At 52.2% G+C, this 12435-nt stretch overlaps 4 protein-coding genes across 4 annotated transcripts; 1 reads left to right on the top strand and 3 right to left on the bottom strand.

Annotated features, from left to right (window-relative positions):
• Positions 1–59: 59 nt before the first annotated feature.
• N7458_002175 (FG-nucleoporin NUP159) lies at positions 60–4677 on the bottom strand (the record flags this gene model as incomplete). The annotated part of the gene is made up of 3 exons (XM_056905558.1): positions 60–3796; positions 3853–4534; positions 4600–4677. The coding sequence occupies 3 exons, from the start codon at positions 4675–4677 to the stop codon at positions 60–62; spliced, it is 4497 nt and encodes a 1498-aa protein (XP_056769665.1).
• A 548-nt stretch (positions 4678–5225) lies between these two features.
• On the top strand, positions 5226–6206 carry pup1 (proteasome core particle subunit beta 2; the record flags this gene model as incomplete). The annotated part of the gene is made up of 3 exons (XM_056905557.1): positions 5226–5351; positions 5418–5465; positions 5547–6206. 3 exons carry the CDS (start codon positions 5226–5228, stop codon positions 6204–6206), a joined length of 834 nt encoding a protein of 277 aa, XP_056769664.1.
• A 301-nt stretch (positions 6207–6507) lies between these two features.
• On the bottom strand, positions 6508–8814 carry N7458_002173 (uncharacterized protein; the record flags this gene model as incomplete). Its single annotated transcript, XM_056905556.1, has 1 exon — positions 6508–8814. The coding sequence occupies one exon, from the start codon at positions 8812–8814 to the stop codon at positions 6508–6510; it is 2307 nt and encodes a 768-aa protein (XP_056769663.1).
• Positions 8815–8818: 4 nt separating this feature from the next.
• On the bottom strand, positions 8819–10728 carry N7458_002172 (class I SAM-dependent methyltransferase; the record flags this gene model as incomplete). The annotated part of the gene is made up of 6 exons (XM_056905555.1): positions 8819–8917; positions 9437–10092; positions 10171–10332; positions 10388–10467; positions 10544–10560; positions 10711–10728. 6 exons carry the CDS (start codon positions 10726–10728, stop codon positions 8819–8821), a joined length of 1032 nt encoding a protein of 343 aa, XP_056769662.1.
• Positions 10729–12435: the final 1707 nt, after the last annotated feature.

Here is a 12435-nt window from a genome sequence, read left to right as displayed (position 1 = left end):
ACGGGATCCATCAAAGGCTCACGTCTTCTTCCTCCCAAGTAGTCCAAATGCCCCAAACTTTAGAAATCATCGACTCCGCGAACCTTACTCTCCTTCTTTTCAATAGCATCTTTCAAATTACCAACCAACTGCTTTCGGCGTTGAGCCTTGGCCTTCCACTGCGAAGTCTCTTCGCGGATAGAAATGGGACCCGCGATATCAACACTCCGCAGGCGGCTGTGCTTCGCCGAGCCGTTGATACTTGTCCGGAAGTTGGCGCCGCGGGAAGCAGACTCGGGGGTGTGATAGGCGCTGCCATCAATAGAGCCGCGGGAGCCCGGTGTGGCAGGGAAGCGTCCGACATTTTTGCGGGGGGTAGCGAAGGGCGACCCTTCGCGGCTTGCAGGACGAGACGAAGACGTGTCAACACCGAGCTTCTTGAGTTGAGACTCCAGAACATCGATGTCGCTGCTCTTGCTTTCAGCCATACTCATCATGGTAGCAATAGTTGAAGCAACGGCTTCCACGGTAGGTCGCTTCCTGGAACCGCTGCCAGCTCCATCGGGGCGGGGAATATCGGCCATCTTGGCCCGTAGCATGGAGACGCCCTGCTCAAGTTCGGCCATTTTCGCCTGTAAACTTGTGAACGCGGTCCGCAGATCGTGCTGAAGAGTCGCCTGTTCAGCAGAAAGCGGAGCAGACAGGATCACTCCAGTGTCAGTCAGCGCGTCAAGGGTCTTGCGAATACCGGCGAATTGACTGCGCAGCGTCACGATCTCCTTTGTGAGCAACTCTCGGCAATCGTCCAACTTGTCCTCCACGCCTTGAAGGCGCTGTTCATCAAGGGACCGGGCGATCGCCGCAACAACGTCCTCGAAGTTGCTGATATCCTGGAGGAATGTTTCCTCATCCAGGACATTAGCGGGGTCGTTGCCGCTCAAGATGTGCACCCATTTGTCTGCGTCGGGACCTTTGGTAGGTTGCTGGAAAAGGAGGAACGATTCCAACGACCGAGCATTGATACCCAAAGTGTCGACCATGGAGTTGATATCCCGGTACAGTCGTTCAATCATACCTGGAATCCCAGGCTTGACAGTGTCCCCAGTGTAGTTCTGATGAGGGAGGAACGGATCAAGCGTAGCAACAGGTTCAACCGGGCGAGCAAGATCAGCACGGAGTCTCTCATCCTCGTCATCATCAGAAAGGGCAAGAACCTCTTCCTCGGCCCGACGCAGGGCGGCCGCCTCAACACGAGCACGCTCTTGTCGGGAAGCGTCACTAGGTTTCCTGATCTGCCCTTCACGCTGTGCGATCTGGGTCAACGAAGCCTTTCTTGAGGCCAATGCACTTCCAGCCTGACGAGCCTCGGGCTTTCGAGAGAACATTGTGATCTTTTGTGAGCTAATGCGAGTAGGGCTAGGTGAGCGGAAGGGCTCACGACCAGATCGTGTGGTTGGTCCTGGGGGCGGAAGGACGGGCTGCTTGGAAATTTCACCAAACAGCTGTCGCGGACGCTGGCTAGGCTCTTCTTTGGGTGCGGTCTTCGAGAACCCACTAAAGAATCCACCCGTAGAGCTCTTATCGGATAGGCCGCCAAACGAAGTCCCCGCCGACAACTTGGGGCTGGGAATCTTGGTATCGTCGTGCGTAATCTCCTCGCCACTATCGCTGAAGTCAGACTCGTCAGCGTCCTGAGATTCCGCGTCTGAGCCATCAGGGATTGGCACAGTCTCCTCTGCGGGCGTGTCCTCTGCCTTGAAAACAACCGGGTCAGGCGGCAATGGCGCGTCTTCAGGGACCTCGTCAGGAATCCCAGGAGGATGGCTCTCCGATTTAATGGGTTTAGTCACGAAATCCGGAGGCAGCGGCGCGTCCTCTACCTCTGGCAAAGGCTTCTTATGAGTGACAAAGTCTGGCGGGAGGGGAGCATCGTCAAATCGGGGAGTAGGCGTTTTCTTGGTGATGAAATCCGGGGGAAGGGGCGCGTCCTCAACCGAGCTTTTAGAGGCGTTCGAAGAAGCTGATGTATCTCCCGGCGCATAGCTAGCTCTGCTCGTTGGATCGGGAGGCAACGGTGCCTCAAGCGAGGAAAATATTGGGGTTGTAGCAGAGGGCTCCCTTTTTGGAGTGACCGTTACATCGGAAGGTGCAGAGGCAGGGCTGGTAACCAGAGTCTGCGATGAGGTTTGGAAGGAGGACTGTGCTGAAGCAGCAGTAGTGGTACCAAACATTGAGAATCCTGAGGTCGACTTGTTTGTCTCAAGAGGAGGTGACTTTGCCGGCTGCGTTGTCTGTGCGCCAAACAAAGATGGAGCCGGGGCCGCAGGTTTGCTCGGGAGGCCGAATAGCGAGGCGGGCTCGACCTTTGCTGGCTGAGCCGCAGTGGCGTCTTCCGAGTCATCCATGGACTCTGCGGGGGTACTTGGTTTATCCGACACGGAGATCGAGTCCCCGAATCCGCCGAAGGATAGAGCACCCGATGAAGGTTTCTCTGGTTTAGGCAGGTCATTAACAGCCGTACCATCACCCTTGAAAGAGGAACCAAGAACGAAACCCCCAGCAGATCCAAATCCAGTTTTAGCCTCAGAACCAAAGGCATTCTTCACTTCGGTAGTCCGTGCCGGAGGGAAAGCTGTGTCACTTGAAGGCTTTGCTCCAAAAGGCGAGGGAACGGACGCCTTTGCAAATGCATTCTCACCGGAAGCCTTGGCGAACGGTGACTCTACTGGCTTTGCAGCTGCAAATCCAGCAAACCCGCCTCCTCCGGTCCCTCCTGAGAAAGAGCTAAATCCACCACCACTTGTACCCGCACCAGAACCTAGGAGACTCTTGCCAGAGGTGCTAGGCTGTCCAAACGGCGAAGACGAGCTTGGCGCACCGAATCCTGACTTACCAAATTGCACCGACTGTCCAGGGGAGCTGGTTTGGCCAAAATTAGTTCCATCACCGAATGAAGGCTTCCCGAATGCCGGCGCCGCATTGCCACCTAGGCCAGAAGGGCTTCCAAATGACGGTGCAGATGGCTTTCCAAACGCTGTAGCTCCCATCGTGGAGGGACTTCCGAATGTAGCACCACCCGAGGGCTTCCCAAATCCGGATGCACCGAAGGGCGACGGGCTGCCAAATGAGGACTGACCAAAAGCGGGCTGCTGTTGAGCGGGGGTAGCTGCCGGTTGTGAGGGTGCGATAGCGGGCTGAGAGGGCGTCTGTGATGGCTGGCTGGCTGAAACAAGGCCAGAGTAAGGAACGCCCTGGTGGATAGACTCCGCGTAGATAAACCACCAAGACGAGAGGATGCCTTCATTGTTCAGGAGCAATAGTGCTGGTAGAGGGGTTGCACTCTCCTGAATGTCCTCTCCCGGCAAAGGTGAAAGAACATTCTCGCTGCTAGACAGGTCGGGTGCAAATCCAATCACCGATGTTTCATCACCGCTATCCGACAAGGGAACAGATGCCCTCTTGGTGTCATCATTAACACTGACTGCCGCAAATTGGCCGGCGGGATTGTTATCCAGCTCTTTTTCGGATCGAACGACGAGCCCAACATCACTGGAGGCAGTTGACGCGACCATCAACACATCTTTCAAATGTGGCTTGTAGTCTCGCAGTCGAACGATGAATTGGTATGCTGGTGCGCGTTTCATCGAGAATCCTATCGTTGAACAAAGCTCCTCAAACTTCTGGATCAAGAATGGCGCTTGCTTTCGTCGCGTGATGATGTAAAAGAAGGAAGGCGGAATTCCCATATCGTCTTCCGGAGCATTTGGGGTATAGACCATGAAGAAGACATCATTTTCCAGCCACCCGATAGACGATACTACAAAAGTATGAGCAGTGCAAAAGCAATCGGCTAATGATAGTGCAATATCTTACCATGACATTCACCTTCCAAGTTCGAGGGACGAGGAAGTTGATCCTTCTTAGTCCCATCTGGGGTCATTTGGTCTGCAGTTCCATCCGCCAAACCAGCCAAAAGCTGCTTTCCCTTGTTGCTCCACGCGACGCAGCTAACACCATTTCGGAGAATTGGGCCATTCACGCCGGAGATCAAATTCCCAGCCTTCAGGTCCGCAACCATAAGTTCACCATTGGTGGTGACCAAGGCAACAAAGGTCGAGGCAGGATCCGGGTTAGGAGCAAGTGATCGTATCGACACGCCATTTGTCGGGACTGATAGCGCTGGCTGTGCATTGCCCTGTAGCAAATGATCCGTCTGGAAGACTGTGATTTGAGAACCGTTTTCTGTCGCCAGAATCAACGCATCGTCACTTGCAGTAAAGGCGACATGGGTTGGGCGAGCCGGCAGCGGGATCGTCGCTTGTGGTTGGAATGGCTTTGTTTTCGCCTTTTCTTCCCCGGTAGAAGCTTGGATGGCTTTTCTGATAGAATCTGTAGTTGCAACAGCCAGACAATCGGGGCCAGCGCCAACAACGATGCCTTTGCTTTGCGCGACGGCTAGGAGGGAGGTATTCGGGGAAGGAAGTGCGTCTTGGGGCCAAGGAGTGGGAAGGAGGCGGATATTCGCGTCACCGGAGAGACCTTTGAAACCGAAATCCTATTCCGTGAGTCAGAAATAACTTGATATCAAGATGATGCGAAAGCTGTGGCGGGGCGGCATACATCTGTGAAGATGTCCAAGAGCTCTGTTGATGCGCCTCCACCAGCGGGGCTGGCAGATGACCCAAAATTGAAAGCCATTTTCAGATGGCCAAGCTCAGCGGAAACTGAACGAGAACGCCCCTTTAGAGGTGAAAGGGGGTTGGGTGCATTGAACAGAGGAGAAGTAGGTGGAGTAGAAGAGAACGAGCGGTGGTAGAGTGACGAAGACTCCGGTTGAAGAGAGTCAAGGTACGCGCAAGAATCTTGAGGCAACTTCTCTCGGTTGACAGAAGAAGAAAGAAGAAAGTTGCGCGAAAGAAGAGCCCTCGATGAGGTGTGAGGTGTAAAGGCGAAAGTTCAAGGGAGCCCTCTGAGTAGCTGTGAGGTTTAGATAAACGGAAGATGCGAAAGGCAAAAACACCGAGTTAAAGCTTTTTGATGCCTGGGAACTCAGGCTCCCAATCACCAGGCTGCGGGAGCTTCGTCACTCCAAACAGCTCCACACTCCGACTTCACCTCTACCATCACCTTGCTCCTCCTTCGACTACCTTCCTTCATCGACTCTATCCTACAATCTCCATCTGCTCTGATCACTCTTTTTTTGACTGTTACGAATTTCCAGGTCTCACACCCTCTGCGTCGTCACGATGCCGGGCTTTGACTTCTCCAACTACAACCGCAACGCGGCTCTTCACGCCAGGGGTGTTCCCTTGCCCAAAGCCACCAGCACTGGTACAACAATTGTTGGTTGCATCTACGATAATGGTGTAGTGGTATGTTTCTAAAGGAAGGAAAAGAGTCGGATGTCACGCAACCAATGGAGGCTGACTTGAATGAAGATCGCAGCAGATACCAGAGCCACCAGCGGCCCTATAGTAGCAGACAAGGTACGATCGGTCCCCATAACCCGAGTTCAAGATGGCATATCTCCGCCTTAGCCTTCAGAAGCTGATCGAAACCCAAAACAGAACTGCGAGAAGCTCCACTACATCGCACCCAAGATCTGGTGTGCCGGCGCCGGTACTGCCGCAGACACCGAGTTCACCACCGCCCTGATCAGTTCCAACGTCGAACTACACTCCCTATCTACCGGCCGCGATCCTCGAGTTATCACATGCATGACCATGCTCAAGCAGCACCTCTTCCGATACCAGGGACACATTGGAGCGTACCTCGTGGTTGCAGGCGTGGACCCAACCGGCGTCGGGCTGTACACCGTGCACGCGCACGGTTCGACAGACAAGCTGCCATATGTGACGATGGGATCCGGTTCACTGGCGGCCATGTCGGTGTTCGAGTCCATGTGGCAGCCGGACCTGAACAAGGAGGGTGCCATCGCTTTGTGCTCTGAAGCCATCAAGGCCGGTATCTTCAACGATCTCGGTTCCGGTAGCAATGTCGACGTGTGTGTTATCGAGAAGGACAAGCCGACCCAGTTGCTCCGCAACTACGAGAAGCCCAACGAGCGTGGACTGAAGGAGCGCAACTACCGCTTCCCTCGTGGCACGACTGCGTGGTTGAATCAGAAGGTCATCAGCAAGGAGGATATGAAGAAATATGTCACCATTGAGACCTTGTCGGGGGATGATAACCTGGCAGCTGGAGAGAAGATGGAGGTTGATGTTTAGAAGCTGTGTGGATCAGGAACAGAAATGAGGCGCAGCCTAGTGGTCTTCTTCTACGATGATTTAATATACACTTGGATTATGTCTCATTTGCACGGAGTACCATCGTATTTGATTTAGAATACTTGAGGTTCGAAGTTTACTGGAACCGTAGCCACTGAATTCGATCCCAATTGGTATTTGAGTGTAATATACATCCATGTCTCCAGTGACCTTCGATGGCTATACGTGGAAGGCGTATCTGTATGGCACAGCGCTAGTCTAAATCTTCAATATATGACAGCCATCCATGCGACCATCCGGGCTAGAACTCATCCTGGTGACCAGGCTTGCCCAAGCCAATCTGCGCCGGGGCACTCAATTGCCTGGCAACCTCGTGGCCTTCGAACTTGCTGACAATCCAGAGGATATATTCATACTGCGTGGGAGAAACGCGACGCCCCTCGCGACGATATCGCACAACTCCGGCATGATACATGGCCTGAACCAAAGACGGGTATACAGGGCCACCGTGTCGACGCAGGTAGTCATACAATAGATGAATGAGATGGAAGGACCGAGAGGGAGTCAAGTTATGGCTGCAGGAGATGGCAACGGCTAGCCGGTGGACAAAATCAACCGCAGCATGGGGGTCAGGGCTTTGACTATTCCGTGGTCCTGCGTGATAGCGTACAAGGGCCATTTCATCGGGGTGGGGCAGAGGGACCCAAGCCTTGTTGAGGCAAAGCTTGAAGGGTGTGTGATTGCGGAGGATTCTCAGAACGGACCAGATGCTCTTTGAGTCTCCTACTCTAGCAAGATGTAGGCATTCTTCTGCGGACTCTGAGCTCGTGATGTCGAGGCGGCGGAACATTTGCTCAAATGTGCCATGGAACAGCGCACGAATGCCATTATAAGCCGCCGGATCGGCCCAGACATCGGTCAGAGAAACTTGCGAGGTTTCCAGTTTCTCAAGTGTCTCGCGGGCATTCTTCGTGATATTCTTCTTCATTTTGATACTCACCGCAAGCAGGAGCAGATTGCTGTGTGGGAGGTTCAAAGTCTGTATCCCACGCATCAGGTCCGACAAGAAAGATCCATCTGTTCTCTCAGTCGACATTTCGTAGAGTCCGAGCAAGAAGTAAATCGGTTTGTCGGTGGGCCGCGGAATATGGCGGTACATAGGCCCAGGCGACCAACTCAACGCTCGCAGAGCCCACAAGCGAAGTACAATTTGCTGCTGGACAGGCAGGATTGGGGGAGCTTGCGCTGTCTCTGCGATATTCTCATTATATGCAAATGGCAAGTCGAGCCATACCTGCGAATTTGCAAGAGCCGGAACATTAGACAAATCTGAGAGACAGTGTCGCCAGCACTCTAGCACTTGGTATCGACTCTGGATTTGTGTATCAGGCATCGCCAAGGACTCCGTAACTTCGACAATACACCTGGCTCCACAATCCGCATCAAGTTGGCTCAGCATGTGGTGAACAGTCGTCAGGCCCAGCGTCGTCTCAGACTCATGCAGTTGCGCCATGACTAAAGCCGTGGGCCAACGACTATCGGAGCTCGCGTCGTGGGTGGCCAGAACAAATTCTTCCGCAAAGCGGAAGCTGCGTAGATTCACAAGCTCAGTAAGCCAGACGTCAACAAGCTCTTTGTCCAAGTCATGGTAGCCAAGAATGGTACAACGACCGATAGCTTTCCACATAGCCCGAAAATGCTTCAACAATGTCTTCTGGTCCCATGTTCCGAGAGCTTGGTTTCGCTCAACAATGATGTTAGGTAGAGCTTTGACGATATGGCAGAGCTCGTCGGTTGCGACAAGCCCCAATTCGAGGGCACGACAAAGTGAGTTCAGTACGGCGATCCGGTTGGATCGCTTGGTTTTCGTCTGTACAAACAAACTCACGGCAGTAAGATAATTCCCAGAGCCTCGTGTGTTCAAGAATGGGTCATCTAGAAATTGAATCACTTGCTTCAGGTCTGTGGTCGAACGCGGGAGCAGGTTGTCGAAGATCTGCCGGCTGTATTTGGGTTCTCGTTGGAGATCGATCCCCAATTGACGCGCAAAGTCCCTGGCATCTTCAAGTCCCCAATCACTCTGCTCCAAAAATTCTGCTAGAAGCTCGGCTCGGGAAGCGGCGGTCGGCTTGTAGGAAGTTGGTTGAGGGTCATGGGAGATGGAGGTGTCAATGGGTTCGGGGTTGTGGTCATAAAATGGCAAGGAAGCCTCCGTGGTGGCTAATGAATAACTTCTCGAGTCTTCGTAATGGTTAGCAACTGATTGGATCGGAGAAATGTCCTTGTTTGACGTGCCTTGAGTCTCAAGCGAAGCTCTCTGCCACGGGTGGTCGGTCCACTTCATATGCTCCCTCCCATTGCGGCCGAAAAGACAAGCAATATCCTCCGCTGACACTGCACCCAAGCCCGCGAGAGCGGTGTTTCTTCGCTTGGCTAGGCGTCTTCGTGCCTCCAGAGGGCCAGGAACGCAGCTGCCATGGCGACGCTGGCCGTTCGCGAAGCGACGGAAAGTAGCTGCGAGTAGGTCATCGCTAATCCAGAGGTGATCAAAGGTTGGAGCAGCCGTGGGCTTTAGCGCATGCCGGTAGGCATGCCTCCCGAAAGACATGAGTCTATTTGGGGCATGCGCGAGCCAATTGAACCGCGATGAATTGTGATAGATTGAAGGTGCTTGAGACGGAGATGGCTTTTGGCAGTCTCCGCTGCTGGTTCTTGGTATCACGTGATTATGCGAAGACAACCAATAGGAGGTGACCATTTACCGTGAGGAGGTCCTGACAGTTAAAGCTGCTCTTTTTCGGCTTGATGATTGTGGATGTGTTTCTACGTGGTTGCAAAATCAATATCAGGTATCTGCATATCATTTCTTCAACCAAGGCCTACTTCTCATGTAGGCCGCTGCTCGTGGGACTTGCATGTGGGCCGGTTGCAATGTTGAGAGGAACTTAAATTAGAACAGTACGCTTCAAAAATAACGAAAGGTAAAAAGTAGAATGAGTGTATTCAAGATCCATTATTTATGGAATGGAATGCAGCCATACGCCAATATAATGCATGCAAAAATTCTTCTCCAACCCGTGGTATCTCATGCGAATCTTCACAGCCAAGGGATAATCAAAATGTGTAGGAGAGGGTATCAAGATTCTGAAGGCCCGAAGGCTCAAGATTTAGCATTTGAGTCCTTAGACTCAAGATGTTTCCGTATCGGCCGGCGGTTTCCGGCCCGTCACCACGAAGAAATCCATGTAAGCGTGCACATTCCGGTCTTGAATGCTTTTCCTCACATCAACGAGAAACACTTCGATCTCATTCTTAGACCAACCCAGTCCGAGGAAGGGCTTATAAGACCAGCCAGCTAGCGCTTCTAGCCAATTACTTTCGCTCCACTTCCCAATATCCTTCATTTTCTCATCGGTTGGCCACATGTTTATCGGGACTTTGAAGACTTGCTGTTCCACGTCGATGAAGCCGATCTCTTTCATCCACCGTTCAATCCGAGGTGCTATTCGAAACTGCCGCAAGGGCTCAACTTCCTGGCTAGCCCGCATGTTCAGGTCAAACCAGTCATGAAAAGCATATGTGCTGTATCCGTCCGGGTTTTCAGGTGGCATGGTATCATCGTCGCATTTTGGCTTGGGATCCATCTCATGACATTCGAGGTATGATCCCGGTTTGAGGTGTGTGAATGCCTTCCGTAGTAGGCCCTTGAAAGACTCCATGGCGCCAGTCATATGTCCGACGTGAATGTAGTCAAAATGATCCGCTTCCCATAGCCACTCCTCTTCAGTCGCATCGTCAACAAGGAAGTGGACATTTTCTGGAACCTCGGTTGGTTGAACTGGGGAGAGATCCGTGCCTGTGATTGCAGCATTTGGAAATAATGGCGCTGTAACATTCAACAGAAAAAGCAATGAGCTCATGCACATTCCAGAGAGTAGCTATGGATGAAGTGGAATAAACATACCCATTTCTATCGGCCAGATACCAGATCCAGTGCCGATATCGAGAATATGTTTAGGGTCCTTAAGCGGGACATGGTATAATTTGCCACCCATGACCAACTTAAACATGTGATGTTGCATGTCAAGCCGATCAAGCTCTTGCTCATCATTTGGGTATGGATAGGCTGGAGAGGTTAGATGGATACCTACAGTCATGGACAGATGGCATTGACAACATACCTCCTTCATGGTACTTGTGATACCGTCTACCATTTTCCACGGGATAGTCCGTTACACTGTCAGTCAGCGATTGCGTGTCACTATTGTCACATCGTTAGTATGAAAAGTCAGAAGAGGCGTAGGATGGAAGAATTGGACGTTGAAGATAAGAATTACCATTCGCTTTTTGGTTCCTGCATACAAAGCATGTCAGCAACGTATCGAGATGCTAGCGTGGAAATCATAGCAGATTTAAGAAGTTTCATTTCTTTCCCACTTTGACAACAGCACATAGTAGGGATGGGAAGATACCGTCCAAGGACAGACGCAGGTTAACAACTTACGGCTAATTTGGCACCCATCCTGGTCACCTTAGGCCTTCGTCCAGAGGGATCGACCCAGGCGGATGGGATATGGAAGTGAGCCCTATCTAGCGTAGGAGTGATGAATAGAACCGCTTTCAATCCACAACTTTTGAAGAGAGTCCCGTCAATTTTTTCGACAAAGTGCTACTGAACATAAAGTGTCAGACCTTGACATTTCTAATGGCCAGGGGGGGAGGGGGGGCGTTGCCGGATTAGGGCACACGATGGCGGGGAGCTAGTACTGAGTGGATTTAATATGCGAGTTGGCCAGCTGGAATTGGCAATGCTCCATTTCATGTCCCACACCGGGTCAGTATTGATCAAATGAAACCGGTCAGGTGAGCAAAGGGATTTAGTCGCAAGCCCGTCGTGAGGTTTCGGGACAGACGAGGACGAAATATTTCGGAACGAGGAAAAAGGTCTGGGTCGTTTCCTCGTTTGAAAGCCCCGACAGCTTGGGTTAAGTTTTAATTTGGCAGGGCGGGAAGATGATCCGACCAAGTATAAAACAATCGCTTATGAGCTTGCCGGGGTTGGGATCGACATGGGAAAACGCGAAAACCGGGGCCCGCAGGGGAGGGTTAGGTGGAGTTCCAAGTGTGCGCATGGATGGGGTACAAGGTTGAGCCAGAGTATACCGAAGAGTGGTCCAGAAGACGTCAGAGGGTCGGGCATGGGCTACAGCCTATGAGCGGGGAGGCCCCAAGCCGATCAGAACAGGCGCTACGGGCGGCCAGCAATCATAGAAATCTTCTTTACGAGAAGTCGAGGCTTGACGCCGACGGGAACAAGGAGCAACAGAGTCGTTCGTGGGCTCAGCTGATGATGATGATGATGGTGTAGGTGGCACAGTAGAAATCTTGCTCCCACGAGACTTGTCCCGTTTCTGAGGCTAGGGATTATTTCCAAACAAGAATGACAGGGTGCATTTTCAGAACCTAAACAGAAATTTCCCTAATTTCGGTTTTTTTTTTTAGTCTCGAGGGTGGGACTATTACTACTTTCGTGTATCGACTTGGGGTGTCTGGCGGAGCTGAAAATATGTACTGTACCGGCGGGATACTACACGAATTACTACCGTGGAGTACAGCCGATACAAAAGGTGATATCGTTCTCCCATCTTTGTTGATACATGGTTGGAGAGCCAATCCAAATCCTATCGCCATCCAAAATCGAATTGGAAACTCGGGCAAGTCCGTAGATATGTCCTGATCTCCAGTTGGATGTGCAGGTCCAAGTGTACGTTTGTTGGCCGGGACCCTTTGTCTTGGGGATGCCGGGAACCAGCCGGACGGAAGGCGTCCCAAGGCACCGGAATCGGGGGTTCCCTCCCTACTGAGTCCCTGGACTCTAGACCTCGTATCGACAAGGCTCGTAAGAAAAGCCCACCTCAACCTGGTCAACCTGGTCAACCTGGTCAGCACATTGATGGACCTCATCCTCGGGATACAGAACTTGGGTAGCGAGTGAGATTGATAATAATCCAGGAGCATATCATTTTCTTTTCCACTGCTCATTCTTCTCCTGCAAGAATCGCCCAGAAGGGTTGTCCACCGATCGGCCAATGGGCACGGGTGCCATTCTGCTGGGAATTGGCAACCAGCCCAGCCACGGCCCGCTTCACCCTTGGTGCTGGGGCTGGAACTGGACACCCCCGCCACTTTGGGGGTAACCAAAAAAAAGGAAATAAAGAAATGCTCATAT

This window comes from Penicillium daleae (genome assembly GCF_028827525.1).
Source record: "Penicillium daleae strain IBT 16125 chromosome Unknown utg000002l_segment0_segment0, whole genome shotgun sequence".
Lineage (NCBI taxonomy): Eukaryota > Fungi > Ascomycota > Eurotiomycetes > Eurotiales > Aspergillaceae > Penicillium > Penicillium daleae.
The sequence above is the reverse complement of the archived record's forward strand: the minus strand, read 5'-3'. Positions and strand labels throughout refer to the sequence as shown.